Source organism: Physeter macrocephalus, chromosome 5 (assembly GCF_002837175.3).
Source record: "Physeter macrocephalus isolate SW-GA chromosome 5, ASM283717v5, whole genome shotgun sequence".
Classification (NCBI taxonomy): domain Eukaryota; kingdom Metazoa; phylum Chordata; class Mammalia; order Artiodactyla; family Physeteridae; genus Physeter; species Physeter macrocephalus.
Window position 1 is genome coordinate 71,157,678 of NC_041218.1, and position 20,532 is coordinate 71,178,209.

The window sequence follows — 20,532 nt, forward strand, 5'->3', positions numbered from 1 at the left end:
GGAGAGCTATTCTGTGTATAACAGCTCAGAGTTGCAAGTAAGACGTGAATATGGTAACTTTAAGAAATATCTGTGTTGTATTTGAAGACAGTTTGCCATAAATCTGAAGTTTGAACTTATGTATTTCAATTTGGTTTGCTTAAAATAATGAATTAATGTAACAATTTTTTTAAACAATATTGTAATCTCAGTTCAGAATTTAACTGAAACTATAAAACCCAAATGATTTCTATATAGTAAATTGAACTGTAAAGGTAACTTGTGGTGATTCTGAATACACAGATAAAATGTTTGTATTCCTCCTTAAAAAAAAAAAGATATGGATCTCTTCCTACCCACCCCCCAAAAAAAAGAATGTAATTTCATCTTTTTTAAAGGTAGCAAATTCACTCCTATAAAATAGTAAACTGCTTAAACATTTAACATGTGGATAACTTCATGGCTTTGTGGGTGGGCGAGGTTTCTGGCACTCAGAGTTTGGAAAAGGCTTCTCTCTGCCTCATGTCTTCTACATTCAGTTCTACACATGCTTTATATTTGTCTTAGTAACCATTTAATATACCCCCTGGTCCCCAATGAACTCCAACTACTTTTTTATATTATAAAATGTGATTTTTCACTTGTCACTGAGGACAGGTACATTAATTAAAGGACAATAGTTAATATCACGTACAATATTCTTTAAAACATCAGGAATGTTCCATAACACCACATTTAACACTTCTGTCTCATTCCAGAGTCCATGTTCACAGGAAGGCCTGAGAAGGGAGTCAGGATTTGTGGTAGAAGGGAAAACAAACCCTTTGTTTATTTGACTAAGAAAAAAGTCAATTTGTGAAGCTTATGTATATATCCAAGTAATGCATTGCTTAATGCCCACCAAAGTAGAAGGAAGGATGGTCAAAATGAAAGTTCTGGTAATTATCAAATAATTGAGTTAGAAAGAATTGGTAGATAGACCACAGGTTCTTTGAATCCACACAACAGATACTGCAAAATTATCAACATATGTGTACAGAAAAGTAAATTGTATGAATGAGGCCCAACATCTTCAAAACATCACTTTTCAAAAGACATATCAGGGAAATCCAAAAATTGATGAAACTTGCCAATACTATGCAAATCAAAGTAAGAGTTTATCTTAAGGATAAAAGAGCCCCAAAAACTTCAGAAAAACTTTCATCTCACTTCAACTACTTATGAATTACATGGATTTTATTAATGAAAATTAATTAAATTGTACTTCTAAAAAGAAAAAAGAGCAAGCTTTTAATACTGAATCACTTTGTTTTAGAACAAGTTTAAATCAATGCCATCATGAAATTCAATTCATAATTGTGATGAATAGAAACTAATTAAATTTTAAGCTATCACGGAAACTGAGAGCAAATGCCTAACAACTCATTTGTAAATCTTAACAAAATAAAATACGAGCAAAGCTAGTAGGTTGGGAAATAATGGCATTTAATAAAAGGTAGTAAATAAAATAAAATAGTACTTTGCATTAAAATATCAACCATAGAAAAGGTTTAAATGTTACTATTGATTCAAAGAATTAAAAAGTAAATGAGTTTTATAGTACCAGTAAAAATGTTACATTTGTATATACTTTTTTTTCAGATCCTTATTTAAAAGATCAAAGTAATGGAATGAGAAGTTCATATTTTAATAATTTTTCTTTGTCTTTATTTTTGTCAATTTGATTACTATGTGTCTCGGCGTGTTTCTCCTTGGGTTTATCCTGCCTGGGACTCTCTGCACCTCCTGGACTTGGGTGGCTATTTCCTTTCCCATGTTAGGGAAGTTTTCGACTATAATCTCTTCACATATTTTCTCGGGTCCTTTCTCTCTTCTCCTTCTGGGACCCCTATAATGTGAATGTTGGTTCATTTAATGTTGTCCCAGAGGTCTCTTAGGCTGTCTTCATTTCTTTTCATTCTTTTTTCTTCATTCTGTTCTGCAGCAGTGAATTCCTATCATTATTCTGAATTCTTTTTCTGGAAGGTTGCCTATCTCTACTTCAGTTAGTTGTTTTTCTGGGGTTTTATCTTGTTCCTTCATCTGGTACATAGTCCTCTGCCTTTTCATTTGTCTATCTTTCTGTGAATGTGGTTTTCGTTCCACAGGATGCAGAATTGTAGCTCTTCTTGCTTCTGCTGTCTGCCCTCTGGTGGATGAGGCTATCTAAGAGGCTTGTGCAAGCTTCCTGATGGGAGGGACTTGAGAACTTCATATTTTAAACAGTCAATAGAAAAACCGAGTATTACTTTAAAACATGTAAAGAAATCATAAAATGAACATTTTTCAGATTATTTCACAAGATTGATTCTCTTATAAGGACGTAACTCTGCCACTGTTGTATTTTGCTATTAATACAATTATCTGAAGCATTAAGTACAACTACAATTAACTTAAGTAACATCTGTATCGTCTGTAACAAATTTTAGAACCAAAAGTTAAAAGCAATCCCAATATGAAGCAATGATTTGTTTAGCTACTATTATCTGAAACATTTAACTCTGTACTTATTTATTTACTTATTTTTCTGTTTGAGAAAACTCTGAGAAAAATTGTCAGAGAATACAAATCACTGAAGAAGTTACAAAAAACAGGTGTGTGATTCTTCACTGAGTTTAGTATATAATCTTTATATATTTTAGTGACTTGTCAAAATTTCATCTTACATGATAAAATTTATTACTGCTATTATTATTTAGGTTGTCTGCAGGCCATTTAGATCAGCATTTTCTGATTTTTTTAAAGAACAGGTATTTTTTAGAGTTCACAAGACACTCTATGCATTGGGGCAAACCACTACAAAAGTCCATTATAACACTTTGAATTTCTAAGAATAACTGATTCTGTTTTAATGTACCTACATTTGTAAGTGAAAATGTCAAGGCAAATTCAAGTCAATAAACATTTCTGAACGCCTACACAAGCTGTCTTGAAAAAGGGAAAAAGACTCTGAGCACACAAATATAAAGGAAAGATTCCAAGACAAAATATTGTCACTCATACTTTAAGGATAATAGGAGTCAAGCAAGCAAGCACTAGAAAAATGGTGTCTCAGATAGAAAAACTCACCAGGGTAAACACAGATGTGTCAGGTAACACAGTACATGTGCAGAACTATAGTAGTTCAGTATTACCAGAGGGCAAATTGCTCAGTGAAGAAAGAAGAATAAGGATGATAAAATTAAGCAAGAGCCACAACAGCCCAAGGCTTTATGATCTGACTGAGCCTTGTCCAGGATGGGATGAGGAGTGTCTAGAAGATTTAAATAATGACAGGGTTCAGGGCAGGCCACCCCAAAATATACCACTTTGACATATTGATTGTTTTGAATTAAAGTTACTTGAGAAACAGTGGGTACAAGGACACTCTGAGCCTCCTTTATGTCCCCCCAGAAAGCAGGAAGTAAGTTTCCATGTGGAAGCCACCCTCCCTGTACCAGGAGGTAAACAGACATTCTTATGGCCAGAGACAGGGAATTCAGGGCCGCAAAGTCTGTGTAAACACACTCTGCTTAGTTTCCTCACTAATTAGTACTGAAGCCTAAGTTTCTTCGTCTAAAAGGGTATATCAACAGGCTGCTTTGATTACTCTTGGGTACCTTTGCACATACGAAATTAAAATTTTTTTTCTCCTGTTAATCTGCCTTGTATCAATTATTAGACCAGCCAAAAGAACTTAAAGGGGTAGAGGGAAATTTTTCCCTTCCTGACAATGAGAGTAACATAGTAGATTTGCAATTAGCAAAACCTGTTATAGTGGCTGTGATGAGGTCAAAACTGGAAACAAAAGAGACACTTTTGCGAGGGACAGTTCTTGGAAGGAAGAAGATGATTACAAACTTTTTAAACTTCATGCACTTAAACATTCCTGTCAAAACATAGGAATAATGAAAATTGGATGTAAAAATGTAGGAATTGGCACACAAGCAATACTTTAAATCATGAGACTGATGACCCAGAGAGTATGTCTATTAAAGAATGTCTAACAGATATTTTAGTAAAGGTACTAAGTAACTGTGGCAAATAGATCATTTCGGATTGAAAATTTAAGCCAAAGTTCGATAACCTATGGCCCATGAGTCAATCCAGCCTCCTGCCTGTTTTCTGTGAATGAAGTTTTATAGAAACACAGCCACACACGTTCTTTGACATCTTGTCTATGGCTGCTTTTGCACTATAGCAGAATGGAATAGTTGCAACCAAGACCATATGGTCGATGAAGTCTAAAGTATGCATTATCTGGCCCTCTACAAGAACAATTTGACACCCCTAACATAAAAAACTTATCTCAGATCCAGGGAAAGAAAACGGCCTCAATTATCTCTTGTAAAATGAGAGCATTCTACTAAACGATTTTTCAGACCCTTTTCTTCTTTAACAATCTATTGTTACTTGAAAAGGGCAAGTATTGACATCCCTCATCAAAGTCATATGATAAAGTGAAATGAGCACAGCATTTATTCTTGAACTGAGGATAATAGCATGTATGATAATCAACTCTTAGGACTGCTCTGAGGATTAAATGGGATTATTTACTTTAAAAGAAAAGGATAGTGACTCATTATGTCAAATGTTCAATGAGTGTCTGTTATTACTAACATTAACATAATTATACTAATAATATGCATTAGCAGGCCACATTTGGGGTTGGGGTGGGGTTCTGAGAATTATAAATGTCGTGAGAGTTGCATTTCTTACAAATGGGCAGAACAAGAAACAGAAGATCAGTTATATTTTCATTGGTTGAGCAAAAATCCTAGAACTCAGTTATTACCATAAACACATTGAATTTTTTCAGAAGACATTTATAGTTCTTTCTCAAATGATCTAGAAATGGGTATAATACTCAGAGTACTCAGAAGAGACAGGCAGGCTTAACAGTCCTGTCATTCCCAAATAAGAATTTTCCACTACTGACACTAGGATTATCTTGGCAACACTTGTTGCATTCTACCTTAGCAGGTACCAGTGAATAAAGTAGCCCGGCATTTGAGTAGAATAAGTATAAACTTCAAAATCCCATAAAATAAAACCTGTGGTGCCTGGAAAACTGAATCATGCTATACTTTTCAAAAGTGTCACGTATAAACTTATTGCAAGTAGGGTTCAAGCCAAAGGATGTTTGGAACAAGAAGCTTTTTGCACTAATTCCATCACCTTTCCATTCTTTCAATAAAAGAAAGTTGAGTTTCCAGAAAACTGCCTAAGTAATCTATTTTTAGGTAGCTATAGATTTTTATCCTAAGGGAATAGCGCTTAGGTTTGGAATATTCTTACCATCTTTCTGTCTGCTAATGACTCAACCCATGGACAAGATTTGTTTTACTGTTTTTGTTTCTTCTCAGAATGTGTAGCATTAGTACAGAGAAAATTTTGTAAAAAAACATGATCCATCATACAAACACTATATAACTTGGCAAAAGCATTATAGTATGAAAGGTATTTTAAATTGTGCTTATACCTGGAATTCTATTAAAATTCAATTATTAAGGAGGCCTTGGAGGCATGTAACTTGCCTTTTCAAGTATAGGTTTTAGGATAAAAACTTCTGTTCAAACACACACACACACACATAAAACACCAACACACAAACGCCTAGAAAGCTTTTGGATATGAGTGAAATCTTTCTAATTATTTCTGCCAACAAGTTCACGATAATCATCTGCCTATTCAGCTTTCAGAAACAAACCATAAAGATCCTTCTCTAATGTTGCCTATTTTGCTATTATGCACCCAATTTCACAAAACATAAAATTGGAGATTATGCTTCCTCTCTTATTAAATGAAGCACTAAATCTTAGTACTTTTTTCTCTTAAATATATCTTGATTCTAGCCATTTCTGCACATTCACTATAAAACTACCCTAGTCCTAGCCACCAACATTATTTCTTAGACTATTGCAATAGCCTCTAAATGAAATCAAATGCATCAAGGAATCCCTCTGGATCACTTTAGTCCATTCTCTGTGTTGCATCCAGAATGATGTGTAAAATGCAAAGCTGATCACATCAATTTCTACTGTGCAGTACTCCTTTACAGAGTTCAAACTTCGAAGGCCCACCTTGACCTAGACCTGTGTAGTTCTCACCTTAACTCTCCCCAGTGTGTAATTCATTCTCTGTGTTTCAGATACACTGGCTCTTTCCAGTTCTAACCATCCATGAGACACTCTTTCCAAATAGAAATGCTATTCTTCTTACTCCTCATAGACTCAGACCCCGCTCAGCCTTCCAAATTTCAGCTTTCTCCCTTATACTTAAGAAGATCTATCCTGATATTCTATTCCAGGCTAAATTGCCCCTTTCTCAAAAAGACTTAATTACAGTTCTTACCTTGGGGTGGTAGATAGAAGGGACAGATAGTGACCAGAGTCCTGTGACCTCCCAACCATTGCGTCACTTCCCAAGCTAACTCGTCTTTTAATTAAGCTCATATTATTAAGACTCTTCATTTAAAAAAACAAAAATAGCTAAATAAAATTATTTACTTACTTCAGATCAAGATATGAAAATCTGGAAAATTAGCACATATGGAAATGCCTCATTCTTCTCAAGTAAGATGTAGTTTAAAAAAGTATTACATTATGAAATAAGCTACATGTATGTCAAAATACCTGACACACAGATGTTCAGTAAATGCTATATGAATTTATATTAAGCAATTAATTAGATAATGAAGAGACTAGGATAGTTCCCTGTAAAGAGCTAACTAGACAGCACCTAAGGTAAGTTTAAAATGAATTAGTAAGAAACAGCATTGGTGTGAGTTTTAATGATTAAGAAATCATTTTCAGAAGGTAGGACCTGGCTACACATGGAAGGATAGATTTCTTGGGAGGTGGGAGAAAAATTAATCTTGCAACTATTGTTAAAGAGAGAGAAAAAAAGGGGGATAAATGCAAAAAGGGAAGAGCTAGACTTAACACAATAAAACGCAGACTATGAAAGAGGAAGATAAATAAGAAAGAGGTAAACACAAGAGAAACCATTTTAAAAATCCCATGAGTCTTGTGATAAGGATTAAAGTACAGAAAGGTGTCAAAAATTGCTCAAAAAAGGAATATCCTACCACCTGATTCATATTGAACATGACTGTAATAATCTAAATTGCTCTACTATATCTTTATGTAAAAGACATCCATCGTAGATCATACAAAAGTAAAAAGACATCACAAAATATTGTAGTATAGACAATATTTTTAGAAAGAGAAGCTACTTAGATGCAATCAAGGACATCCAGCTCTTTTATAGATAAAAATTCTGACCTAAAGTTCAGAGACAGGAAATAACTTAACAAGATTAATAGATGTGTTATTTGCATACACCTAGTACCTATACCTGAATCCCACTCCAGGTTCACATCCTTACCTTGCCAAAGATCTCCTAAGACATTAAATAGCCAATTCTTTCTATTCAATACCTCCTTTACAAAAATATAATTTTGTTTTCTCCATGAAGTAAAATCCTTTTAGATATTATAAACAAAGTCAGGCTTAGCTATGTTCATATTAACATATATATTAATTTATAATAAATTACAGAAGTATAACGTAATTTTAAAATAATAAACGGTACTGAAAATATATTTGGTCCCATCTTTGTAAAGAAATAGCATAACATAATTAAGCTAAGGGCCATTTCCACTGTTTAAAACAGAATCCAGTGCACAAAAAAAATCTAATAAAAGAAATCCCGACATAATTTTTTAAAACTGAATGACCAAACCAATTGTTTATTTCCTTTTCTAGGGCTAAAATTCATGTAAGCCACTTAACAAAGGAGGCTATTTTCATTTATTTTGCCTCCTATTCATTTCATGTTAAATTTTATAAACTGATTTGCTAGGACAGCACTGGCAAATAAATTCACAAACAACTTTGCTCATCTGACCAAGTTTAGTAAACTACTTAAAATAGAAAATTAGTGATTCCAAACTCCATGCTTAATCTAGAAAAAAAAATTATTCTGAAAACAGAGAAAAAGTTCTCTGGAATTCATTCTATTTGTACATCCATTAGAACACCATCTATCTGAAAATAAATAACCTTTATTCATTAAAAGAAAGACTACCAGAATGTATGTCCTATGAGAATCAGTTCTTTACACATCATCAGCTACATGTCCATCACAAGTAATCTTAGGGAATTTCTATATCCCACAACACAAACTTTCTAGTAACCATTTAGCCAGAAGCAAAGATCTCCTAAAACTTAAAAAAACAGTCAATTCTTTCTATTCAACACCTCCTACAAGAATGACTTCATCATTCCTCATCTTTGTGTTAGATATGAATCCCTTAGTGACTGAAAGGGCAAAAAGGTTCTAAAGGTATTTTAAACCAATAATTACTTAGATTTTATTATTGATTTAGGCAGGAAATACCTAAGACTTACTATATGAGAAGAAAACAAATGAAAACATTTGTAGAATTTTGTGGAATTGATTGCATTTCTGCCACTGAAGCTGTGTACAAACATGAAAGAGAAAACTTTAAAGTATCTTAAGTGATGACATCACAGATGTTTAACATATAATAAAGTTATAATTTTCTAAGGGAAAAATCAAGGTATCCATAAGGCTACAATAGCAACATGGTTGAGATAGGAATAGAAGAGGGAATGGGGCCTAATCCCTTGGTCATTCATTGGCTATTAAACACACACACACACACACACAAAATATCCATTCAAAAATAAATGTAAATAAACTAGGACCTGAAACATTCATAGTTGACCCTTGAACAATGTGGGGGGTTAGGGGCACCAACCCTTTGCACAGCTGAAAATCCACGCATAACTTACGGTCAGTCCTCCAAATACACGATTCCTCCTCCATCCCACAGTTCCTCAGCATCCGTGGATTCAACCAACTAGGATCCTGTAGTACTACAGTATTTACTACTAAAAAAAAAATCTGCCTATAAGTGGACCTGCGCAGTTCAAACCAATATTGTTCTAAGGTAAACTGTGTCCATAAAGAGTAAATCCAATATGGAAGCAGTAAGAATTATGATAGGAAGCGCTCTCTTTTTTGGTCTTATAAGAAATTCTGCCTTAAAAACACACTTTCTTAGTCCAGTAGTAATAAGGTTAACAGAATGAAATGTATAGAATAAGAAGTTAAAGTGAAAAATATACATGCTGGGTTCTGTTAAGAAATTTAACAGGACCACAGATTTTTATAACTTAAGTTCAATAAAGGCTCAGTATCCTGTGAAGCTAAAGAAAGAAACCATTAGCACTTAAAAGAAGGAATCAATGTGTTTTTCCAATTGTCATTTGTTCTTTATTAGGAAGAAATTTTAAAGACATATATATATGTATATGTGTATTTTTAATCTCTTTGCATCTTATTATTTAACACATTCATGAGAGCATAAGAGTAACAAGTGTATATGATAAACTGCACATTGGATTAATTCTGTTCCTGGCTCTGCCACTGGTGAGTGTGGAACCTTCTGGAAACAATTTACATCTTTGTGACAGTTTCCCCAGATGTGAATGTATCAAGTGTCAATTGATGGTGGTTTTCCATTTTTTTTTATTTGCTGACATGTTCAAATATTAAACATTTTGAAGTATTTTAAAGACCATGTATTCTGATCTATTATGTCAATAAACTACTTCCCTGTAACTAGAACTAAATTAGGCACTTTTGAAGGTTTATTTATGTTTTTCAAAGCATTAAAATTCCATATGGGAATTTATGTTTTTTGCTTAAGTAAATTCATGAAAAGATTCCTACGTCTCCTAAAGCACCAATAAAATTACTGTCTACATTGTCAGGGGAAATTAGAGCTCTTGGGAAATTATCCAGATAATTACTGTAAAATTTTGCTGTGGAAAGTGATAAACTATTTTATCAAGTAAAATTAAAGAATTTGCTTCATTTCTCAGTTTTTAACTTCCACTTAAATTTGTGGCCAATTTCTTTCTGCTTTTAAAAATTAAACTTTTGGCGCCTATTATATGAATCAGCTATGCTCACTGAATAAATAAGAATATACTGTCCATTATCTCATCTGATAGTAGTACTAAAGGATATTTTGTGAAAATCTTGCCAGATCCAAATAAAGTAGAATCTCTATTTTATTTTCTCGACCTGGAAAGTATTTTTTGAGAGTTTTACATTTGATTTTACATAAACTTGGATGGAAAACAGCTACACTTAGCCTTGGTCTTCTGAAAATCTCCTCCATTACCAGGGAAAAAAACACCTCTCTGATCATTAATTTCTAAGCAAAGACAACCTACGATTCAGACTCTTAACACTTTTGTGTCTTGTACAATTTAAATAGAAGCCTATGGGTTTTTTTTTGGAGTGATTTTTATATCAGAAACTTTATGAATTTACCTTTTACCATTCTAATACATTTAAAATACTGTCTTTTCTAAATATTTATTACTTAAGTAGTGAACAAAAACAAATAATGGAGTAGAAAATAGAAAACTGAACATGTCCCACGTTGACAGTTATTGTATCAGATGATTCCAAAAGAGCTTTCAGATGACCCTCTTGACAGCTGCAATCTGAAAAAGGTGCTAGCAGTACTATACACCCCCTGGTAACCGCAAGAAAGAGAGGCTAACAAAAACTTCATTCAACTCGGGATAAAAACTTGGCTCCTTGATAACTTACGTGATAGACTAAACAGCATCAGAAATCACATCTGAAAAGGATTCTTAAACATAATTCCTACACAACTTTACGAAAGAAAGCATTGGCTTTTAATGTTTATAAGGTTTTTCTTGTTAAAAAAACACAGAAAGTGATCTAAATTTTTAAAATTCCTTCATGCCAACCAGTTTTTAGTTTTAAAAAGGCTTTTTTTTTTTCTTTCAAGTAGAGACTAGTCTAGTACAAGGTGTGACTGTTATCCAAATATGTGTTCCCAAAGGCTCACAGTTGAAAGACTGCATACGGTAACAAACGTCATCCTAAGCCACAAAGATGCACTGAGAAACAGAATACTTAAAAAGTGACCTCACCCAACTATCTCTCCTCACTTTAATGCTGGCACCTATTTTATCATCCGTCAGTCTCCAGCTGACTACAGAAATTTGGAAAATTCTGATAACTCATTATAACTACAATTAAGTTATACCTACCAAAACAAAAGATTTTTTAAGTTGATCAAATTAACATGGATAAATTCCTTAAATCATATTCAACATCATTAAGAATTAAGAAGCAGGCAAAATTAGACTACTTAAAATACATAAAAAGAATATAAGAATGATGACCAAATAGATGGTCCAAAAGGGTATTTTGAACAAAGTAGTAATAAAGAATATTTCTTACAAAACTAAAAATAACCAAAAATATTTTCACAAAAATGACCACTTGAAGCATGTCACAACATATTATCATATAAATGTCTACAAGATCATTCAAAAGTTTATTTTTGCAAACATAATCTAAATTTTAAAAACAGAAGATAAAATTATTTTAATAAATATCTTAGTTCTTCTAAAATAAAATCCCAATTATTTGTCCTACTTTTCAAAATTTTCTTCCTTTCTCTACATGGATCTTAAAGCAGTAGCCTCTACCTATGCCAGTTTATCTTAGATAACAAAAACCTCCTACATTAAGTATTTCCTAACCCATTTTGCTTTCATAAAATCCAAGGAGAAGTTGATCTCTGATCTTTGAACAACCAAGAATCCTACAGAACCCGAACTAAAACCTAAGCATCCTAAATACCTAGAACCCAGCACCATTAACCGTCCATTCCTTTAGTAGTTAGCTCCCTCCAAGGGGTAATACTCCAGAATGAAGTTGAAAGTCACACGTACCTTCTGAATGACTACAACCAGGGTATTCCAAAATATTTTTCTATATCTACATAAGAATATAATAGAAGAGATATGCGGGCTTCATCAATACTGTAGTCCTGACATCAATTTTTTAGCACTGAGAACATGATCTCATGTTTTCGTCAAACAAATGCCCCAGCTAAACTGACTTTCAGTCCCATTTCTTCTGAATATTTGTCCTTGTACAGTAAAACATGATGACACTGCAAATGACAGCCTTAACTAAATACCCTCTGAGTTGAAAAAACGCTCACAAACACCTACTCAACCACAATTTTCCTTTTCATCTGACTGATTCCTACCAAGCCTTCCTCTCTTCAGATGGACTGAAAATCAAAGTTGATAAACCTTGGCACAGGAAAAAGGACCACTGTACTATATCTCAGCCAAGAAAAAATAGGCCCATAAACATTTACAATACATGCATTCAATAACTATTGAATCACATAATCCCAAAATAAAAATGGAGATACTTTTTTATGACTCGGATGTCACTTTGGATTTATTTTCTGATGAATAAAATCTACCTGTTGAGGGAAGCAAATGAACAGACTCTTCCCTGAATTTAAAAGTGCTTTAAAAAGGCTTATTTAAAAAAAAAAAAAAAATCCCCCATGGTAGGGTCCTTTTTGTCTTGGTTTAATCTTCTAGAGAAGTAATTCAGATAGAAGCAAAGTAAACACACCATAGCCTCAGAGCTACCTGATTCACATCTTTTCAATTACATATATATGTATATATGTCTGCATATGTACTCATATTTTCATATCCACACACTATATGTATATGTGTATGTATTGTTCCCACTTAACTAATGTAAAAATTGTGTCCCCAGATATCTAGACTCAACTTTAAGTCTTTTATTCTACACTATAATATTTTCCACACAACTATTTATTTGGGGAATATTTGAATGATTCTGCCAAATTTTAAGTCACAGGGAAACTGAAATGGCCTTTTGGCAATTTGGGGGTAAAGTAGCATCAAAAGGAAAAAAAAGATGAAGCCTTTACACAATCATCTACAGGACAATTTAAAAATCCAGAGACAATTTACTTGACTCTCAATCCAACAAGGCAGTATTCTTTACCTTTCCAGGGATTTGTTCCACCCCAAGGATACAGATTCCAGATATGTTCTAGAGACATTTTCCTCTTAAGTTTAATAATAACCCTAATAATCACCACACTGATTCTACCTATGCAATGGGAAAATAACAGGTAGACAAGTATTAACTATAGAGTGACAACTCTCCAGTTTAAAGTGAACATTTTAAAGTTTTTATAGCATATTGACTTAGCGTATACTGACTTATAATACTACTACTCTAAAACTAGTTCTCGTAGACACTTCCTTCCTAACTAGAGGATTGTCCATCTTTTCCCTGAGTTTAATACAGAACACTAGGTAGCAAAAAAAAAGAATGAAAATCTGGCATTTACTAGGATATGTGAAATGGAACTCTACAGAAGTCAACAGAAAACTAAATTCAAATGTTTATGGAAGCAATACAAAGGTCTGAACTTGAGATACAATAGTAAAAATAAACTACAAGAACTAACAGTTTAAAAATGATGTGTGTGTGTATGTGTATATATGTATTTGGTGAAGAGAAGCAGAGGAAAGGGGTAGAAGGAAAATTCATTGATGACACAGATTACCACCTGCGTGCCTGCCACAACTATACTGCCACTAAGAGAAGTCAATTGACGGGGAATGTGCTTTTGGGAGAGATCTGACATGCAAGGTGTGAGAAGATAGTCAAGTACTCAAATGGAAGTACGTGATAAAATGCTGAACAATGTAGGACTGAAGCTCAGGAATCAGATTAGAGCAGCATCAGTAAGCTTTGATTCATCTCATCCAAATTGGAAAGAGCAGGAGCTACACTATTAAATGAAATTAACATTGCACGGCTGCCAAGGGCCCAGCACTATAATATCAACTACATTTTACATTCATTCATTTTAATCCTGACAGTGATTTAAGAAGTAGGGCTACTAGCCTCATTTCTAAAAGGAGGAAAGCAAGCCTCAGAAAAGTTAAGTAACTTGACCAAGGAACCAAGGTATTCTGAATTCAAAGCCTGTGCTCTCTTTACTGTACTCCTCTGCCTCTTCAGAAGAATATCTGGGGACATGGGGTGAATGAGATTTCTAAGCAAGTTAATGTGGAGCGATGAATAGGGAGCCAAACAGAACTCTGAATTTATCTCCAACCTATGGAGACTTAGAGCCCTTCAGCGTTGGGAATATTTCATGCTGTTCCTAAAAATCTCAGTGAAAACCTATATTTCTGTTAAAATCACTGACATGAGGAATTTGGGTTTCCATAATCAGCAGCACTCATGGAACTCATCTCTAGGGCATAAAATCAAATACAATAGACAGGTGAAATAATCAAACTTCCCCCAATTGCTAATTTGTTTCTACTTGCATGGCTCAGTCTAGAGCTACTTATTTTTAGTGCAAATTTTATTTATTCTGTATTAATAATCTCACCTAACAAGAATTTAATTCCCACACTATGGCACAGGCCTGAGCTCTATGAATTCAGCAACTGCTAAGCAACTGTTTTGAGAATTTCACGTTTGGAACTCCTTCCCACAGCAAAATGCTGCTGACAACAGATTCTTCTCAGCTCGTTTGTCAGTCCTAGGCTCTAATTTTGTTATTTCCTGGTTTTGCCCTCTGAAATTCCCCTCTGGTGCACAGTTTAAGAGGTCAATGAAGTAAATTCTGTACTAAACACACATTTTTAGTCTTTCCAGAAAAGATCTCTCCAAAACTTTCATGGGTCATTTTTCTAGGACTTCTCTTTTATCTGTTGCTCATTCTACTTTTGCTGTCCATGGAACAGAGAAGATGAAACAACCTAAGAGTATTTTCTTCCATCTGATTTGTGCCCCTCAGTTTTTTAACTTTGGGATTTCTTCTCTAATGGCATTCTGGTAGTACACTAAAATATAGCTCTTTCACATTATCCAAACAACAAGTCAACTCAGCAATAACCTCTGAAATTCTAAAGAAGGAAAAGACATGCAATTTTTGCTAGGGTGAAAACCTATCAGTTCAACCAAATAATTGAAATAATAAGGACCTGCAGTCAGAGAAGTCAAAGCGAAAAAGTGCATTCAAGAACCCACCGAGAAGAGTTTCTTCGTTTGGGTTTAGATGGATTTCTTCAGTTGGATGAAATTTTGTTAAAAAGAAAAGTTGAATTTCAAGGAACAAAGCCTAAGTTTGAAAAGTCTGCATTAATTCACTTACTGAAATAACAACAACAGGATATAAAATGGAAAGATTACTCTCTTCAAGCATATTCAGTAATTTCTGGGTTTCTTCAAAATCAGAGGTCATAACCTGAAAGACCAGAAAAATAAAAGAAGTTCTTAAATGACTTAAGAGTTCATTCAAGGAGAAAAATGGAGAGCTTTTAAACATTTAAACATTCTAAATATTTATCAAGCTTAATTTTAAATTTTCAAACAATGTTAAAGGATACCCATAAGATTATAGCTACTAAAATTTTTAAAATTCATTAATTCAAACCTATCTTCTTATCTACTTTTTACCAGAAATTTGAAAATACCATCTAAAGAAATATCACCCTCTTCTCATTATGTGAACTAGGTTGTTAGAAAACGTTATTTCCCTATTTCAAAAGACAAAAATAACATTTCTAAATACATATTGAATAACACAACTCACCTATCAAAATCTTAAATTCAAATACTTAAGAAACAAGAAAACTAAGTACTTGCCAAACATTACATTTATACAAATCCTCAAGTGCTTTCAATCATTTGTATTAACTACTTACATTCACACAAACAAAATTGTAGCATTGCTCTAAGATGATTTGCTGAAGATCTCTGCCAGATGTGACTTTTACATGCTAGGAGAAAAAATTAGAGGAAAAAAGAGTTTACAAACTAGATAGAAAGACCAAACACGAGCATAAACAACTTTATGAGCACAAAATTTCTATAGGCACATAACGCCAAGGACCATGCATAAGAGCAAAATAATTCAGGCTGAAGTTTATGAGGCTACCAAAAAGACCCCACTTGAACTAGTCCCAAAATAATTAACATTATTGTAGCAAATAAGGATATAGGAAATTGTTTTAGATTAAAAAATGTTGAAAAGGCTCAAGATATATTCAGGAATAGGCAAACAGTCTTGTTTTTCTTATACAAAAAATATACAGTAGAAAATATTTGAATAAAATTTAAAAATTGGTTAGACAAGAATTTTTAGAGAATTCTGGAAGCATGTTAAATACTACAGTTACAAAGAATACATTTAACGAAATATGGAATGACTAGAAACAGGGAAAGCAACAAGAGATTACCATCATAGGCCTTCTTCTGAGGGTCCAGATCAAGATAGCAGAGTAGGAAGATCCTGAGCTCACCCCTCCCATGAAACACCAAAACTACAGCTACATATAGAACGACTATCTCTGAGAATGACTTGAAGATTAGCAGAACAGACTTTCTACAACCAAGTCTATAAAGAAAAGGCTACATCAAGACAGGAAGGACGGGCAGAGGGGCAGACATGCAGTCTAATCAGAACCCCCACCCCCAGTGCAGCAGTCCATAAGCAGAAGGGATATCACAACCGTGAAGGTCCCCCCTGAGGAGCTAGGAGTCTGAGCCCCACGTTGGACTCCCCATCCCGAGGGGCCTGCACCAGGAAGATGAGCCCCCATGCCTGGCTTTGAAAACCAGTGGGGCGCACATCTGGGAGAGGTAGAGGGCTGTGAGAAATCAAGACACTGCTCGTGAAAGGCTCACACACAAACTCACTCGCTCAGAGTCCCAGCACAGAGGCAGCAACTTGAAAAGAGCCTAGGTATTATCAGAAGGAAATTTACTGACTAATTTTAGGGCTTGTGCTGGAGGGGCAGAAATCTGGTAGAACTCTCTCCAGGGAAAGAAGCACTGGAAGGTAACTTTTTTTTTTTTTTTTTTTTTTCAAACTCTTCTTCTACCTACCAGGCCACTGCCATTTCTGTCACTGTTCATCAACCTAGTTAACCCATGTGCCCCACCCCAGTATTCCCCTGAGGAACAGCCCTCCTCAACCCACCCAACCCAGCTGGCCTCTCCAAAGTAGCTGCTGCCCCACCCCACCCAGTGGCTGGGCTCAGTCAGCACCAGCACCCCTCCAAAGTGGCTCCTGCTCTCAGGGGCCAGCCCCACACATCAGCAGGCCTGGAGCAGTTGTGGCCAGACCTCTCAGCCAGCCAGGCCAAGAACCAGCACACCATTTCAGCATGCCTGCAACAACTGTGGCCCAACCACAATAGGAGGGCACAATGACCAGGGGAGACTGCACCATCAGGCCCCACAGGACACCATTTATATAGGGTCACTCTTTCAAAACCAGGAGATGTAGCTGATATACCTAATACACAGAAACAAACAGAGTTTGGTAAAATGAGGAAACAAAAGACTATCTTCCAAATGAAAGGTGGCAAAACTTCAAAAAAAAGAACTAAACAAAATGAAAATGAACAGTTTTATCAGATAAAGAGTTCAAATTAACGGTAATAAATAAGCTCACTGAATGGAGAGAAGAATGTGAACTCAGTGAGAACTTAAAAAGAAAATATAAAAAAGAGCCAATCAGAGCTGAAGAATACAATAACTATAATGAAAAATACACTAGAGGGAATCAACAAGAGATCAGAAGATGCAGAAGAATGAATCATCAATCTGGATGATAGGGTACTTGTAATCACCCAATCAAAACAACAAAAATAAAAAAAGAATTTAACCAAATGAGAATTGTTTAAAAAGGGACCTCTGATACAACATCAAGTATACTAACATTTGAAGTACAGGGGCCCCAGAAGGCAAAGAGAGACAAGGACACAAAACCTATTTGAAAAAACAATGGCTGAAAACTTCCCACATCTCGGGAAGGAAACAGACATCCATGTCCAGGAAGCACAGATTGTACCAAACAAGATGAACCCAAAGAGACCCACACCAAGACACATTATAATTAAAATGTCAAATTTTAAATATAAAGAGGGAATTTTAAAATCAGCAAGAGAAAAACAACTAGTTACATACAAGGGAACCCCCCCGCATAAGAATATCAGCTACTTTTCAGCAGAAACTTTATAGGCCCCAGAAGAGACTAGCATGATATATTCAAAGTACAGAAAGGAGGAAACTTACAACCAAGAATACTCTACCTGGAAAGATAAAGAGTTTCCCAGAAGCAAAAGCTAAAATAGTTCATCACCACAAAACTGGCCTTATAAGAAATGTTAAAGGGAATTCTTTAAATGGAAAAGGCCATAGCTAGAAACCAGAAATTTATGAAGGAAAAACTCACTGGTAAAGGCAAACATATAGTAAAGGTAGTAGTAGATCAACCACCTATATAGCTAGTATGAAGATTAAAAGACAAAAGTAGTAAAATCATCTGTATCTAAAATATTTATTTAAATGATACCCAAAGTAAAAAGATATAAAATATGACATCAAAAACATAAAACATGGGTAAGAATAAAATGTTGTGCTTTTAGAATGCATTTGAACTCAAGACACCATCAACTTAAAATAGACTACTATATACGTAGTTTGTTATATATGAACCTTATGGTAACCACAAGTCAAAAACCGCTAACAGATACATAAAAAATAGAGAAAGAAATCCAAACATAACACTAAAGAAAGTCATCAAATGAGAAGGGAAAAGAACCAGAGAAGAAGAAAGCGATAAAGAACTACAAAACCAAACAGAAAACAACAACAAAATGACAATAAGTACATACCTAATCAACAGTCACTTCAATCAAAATGAACTAAATGCTATAATCAAAAGGCACAGGTGGCTGAAAGGATAAAAAAAAATAAGACCCATCTATAGGTCACCTTCAAGTGACTCACTTCATATCTAAAGACACACACAGACTAAAAGTGAAAGAATGGAAAAGATTTTCCACGTAAGCTAGGGTAGCAATATGCATATCAGACAAAATGGACTTTAAAACAAAAAATGTAACAAGAGACAAAGAACATCATTATATACAGATAAAGGGATCAATCCAACAAGAGACTATAACACTTATAAATATCTATGCACCCAAAAAAGGAGCACCTAAGTACATAAAGCAAATATTAACACACATACAGGAAGATATAGACAATAATATGATAATAGTATACTTTAACACTCCACTTACACCAATAGACATATCAGACAGAATATCAATAAGGAAACATTGGCCTTAAAGACACAATACACCACAAAAACTTAATAGATATATACAGACCTTTCACCCCCAAAACAGCAGAATACACATTCTTTAAAAATACACATGAACATTCTCCAGGATAGATCTCATGTTAGGCCACAAAACAAGTCTCAATAAATTTAAGTAAACTGAAATCACACCAAACATCTTTTCTGACCCAAACAGTATAAAACTATAAATCAATTACGAGAAGAAAACTGGAAAAAAAAAAAAAAAAAAAACCATTTTGGAGCCAAAACCAAAAGCTACTAATCAATCAATGGGTCAATGAAGAAATCAAAAAATACTCTGAAACAAATGAAAATGGAAAGACAATTGTTCCAAAATCTATGGGATGCAGTGAAAGCAGTTTTAGAAGGGATGCTTATAGTAATGCAGGTCTACCTCAAGAAACAAGAACAATCTCAAATAAACAATATAACTTTACACCTAAAGGAACCAGGAAAAGATGAATAAAAGAAACACAGAGTTAGTTGAAGGAAGGAAATGATGAAAATCAGAGCAAAAATAAATGAAATAGAGACTTAAAAAAAATTTTTTTTAATCAATGAAACTAAGAGCTGGGGTTTTAAAAAGATTAAAAAAATTCACAAACCTTTAGACAGACACATCGTGAAAAAAAAGAAAGACAGCCCAAATAAATAAAAAGAAAGAGAAGAAATTACAACTAATACCACAGAAATACAATGGACAAGAGATTACTGTGAATAATTATACACCAACAAATTGGACAACCTAAAAGAAATGGATAAATTCCTAGAAACATAAAATCTTCTAAGACTGAATCAGGAAAGAATAGAAAATTTGAACAGACTGATGACTGGTAATGAAATTAAATCAGTAATGAAAAAACTCCCAACAAACAAAAGTCTATGATGTGAGGGCTTCACACGTGAATTCTATCAAACATTTAAATAAGACTTAATACATACCCTCTCTAACTATTCCAAAGAATTGAAAAGGAAGAAATGCCTTCAAACTCATTTTAGGAGGCCAGCATCACTGTGATACCAAAACCATATAACAACACTACAAAAAAAGAAATTTAATATTCATCAGGCCAATATCAATGATGAACAGAGATGCAAAAATCCTCAACAAAATATGAGCAAACTGAATTCAACAATACATTAAAAGGATCAAATAACATTATCAAGTGAGATTAATTCCAGGGACACAAGTTTGATTCAATATTCACACATTAATGAACATGATACAGCACATTCACAACATGAAGAATAAAAATCATATGATCACCCCAATAGAGCTAGAAGAAACTTTTGATAAAATTTAACATCGAATTATGATGAAAACTCTTAATAAGGCAGGTATAGAGGGAACATACCTTAACATAAAAAACGTCATGTATGACAAACCCACAGCTAACATCATACTCAATGGTGAATAGCTG

The 20,532-nt window shown here is 34.1% G+C and overlaps 2 protein-coding genes across 8 annotated transcripts in view; one reads left to right on the forward strand and one right to left on the reverse strand.

Annotated features, from left to right (window-relative positions):
* Nucleotides 1-762, forward strand: part of LOC112066190 (antizyme inhibitor 1-like) — a 7,192-nt gene extending 6,430 nt beyond the window's left edge. Inside the window, exon 5 of the mRNA XM_024128404.2 lies at nucleotides 738-762. Coding sequence (XP_023984172.2) covers nucleotides 738-762 — 25 coding nt within the window. The remainder of the gene's footprint in view (nucleotides 1-737) is intronic.
* CRPPA (CDP-L-ribitol pyrophosphorylase A) overlaps nucleotides 1-20,532 on the reverse strand; it is a 466,682-nt gene that overhangs the window by 276,262 nt on the left and 169,888 nt on the right. For 6 of the 7 annotated variants that reach the window (XM_028490069.2, XM_055085022.1, XM_055085024.1 and 3 more), the window contains exons 7-8: nucleotides 15,660-15,734; nucleotides 15,107-15,199 (exon numbers count right to left, since the gene is read on the reverse strand). In XM_028490069.2, the coding sequence (XP_028345870.1) occupies nucleotides 15,107-15,199; nucleotides 15,660-15,734 (168 nt within the window). Of the gene's footprint in view, nucleotides 1-1,991; nucleotides 2,228-15,106; nucleotides 15,200-15,659; nucleotides 15,735-20,532 lie in introns of those variants that run through there. The other variant, XM_055085025.1, reaches the window with a different exon arrangement.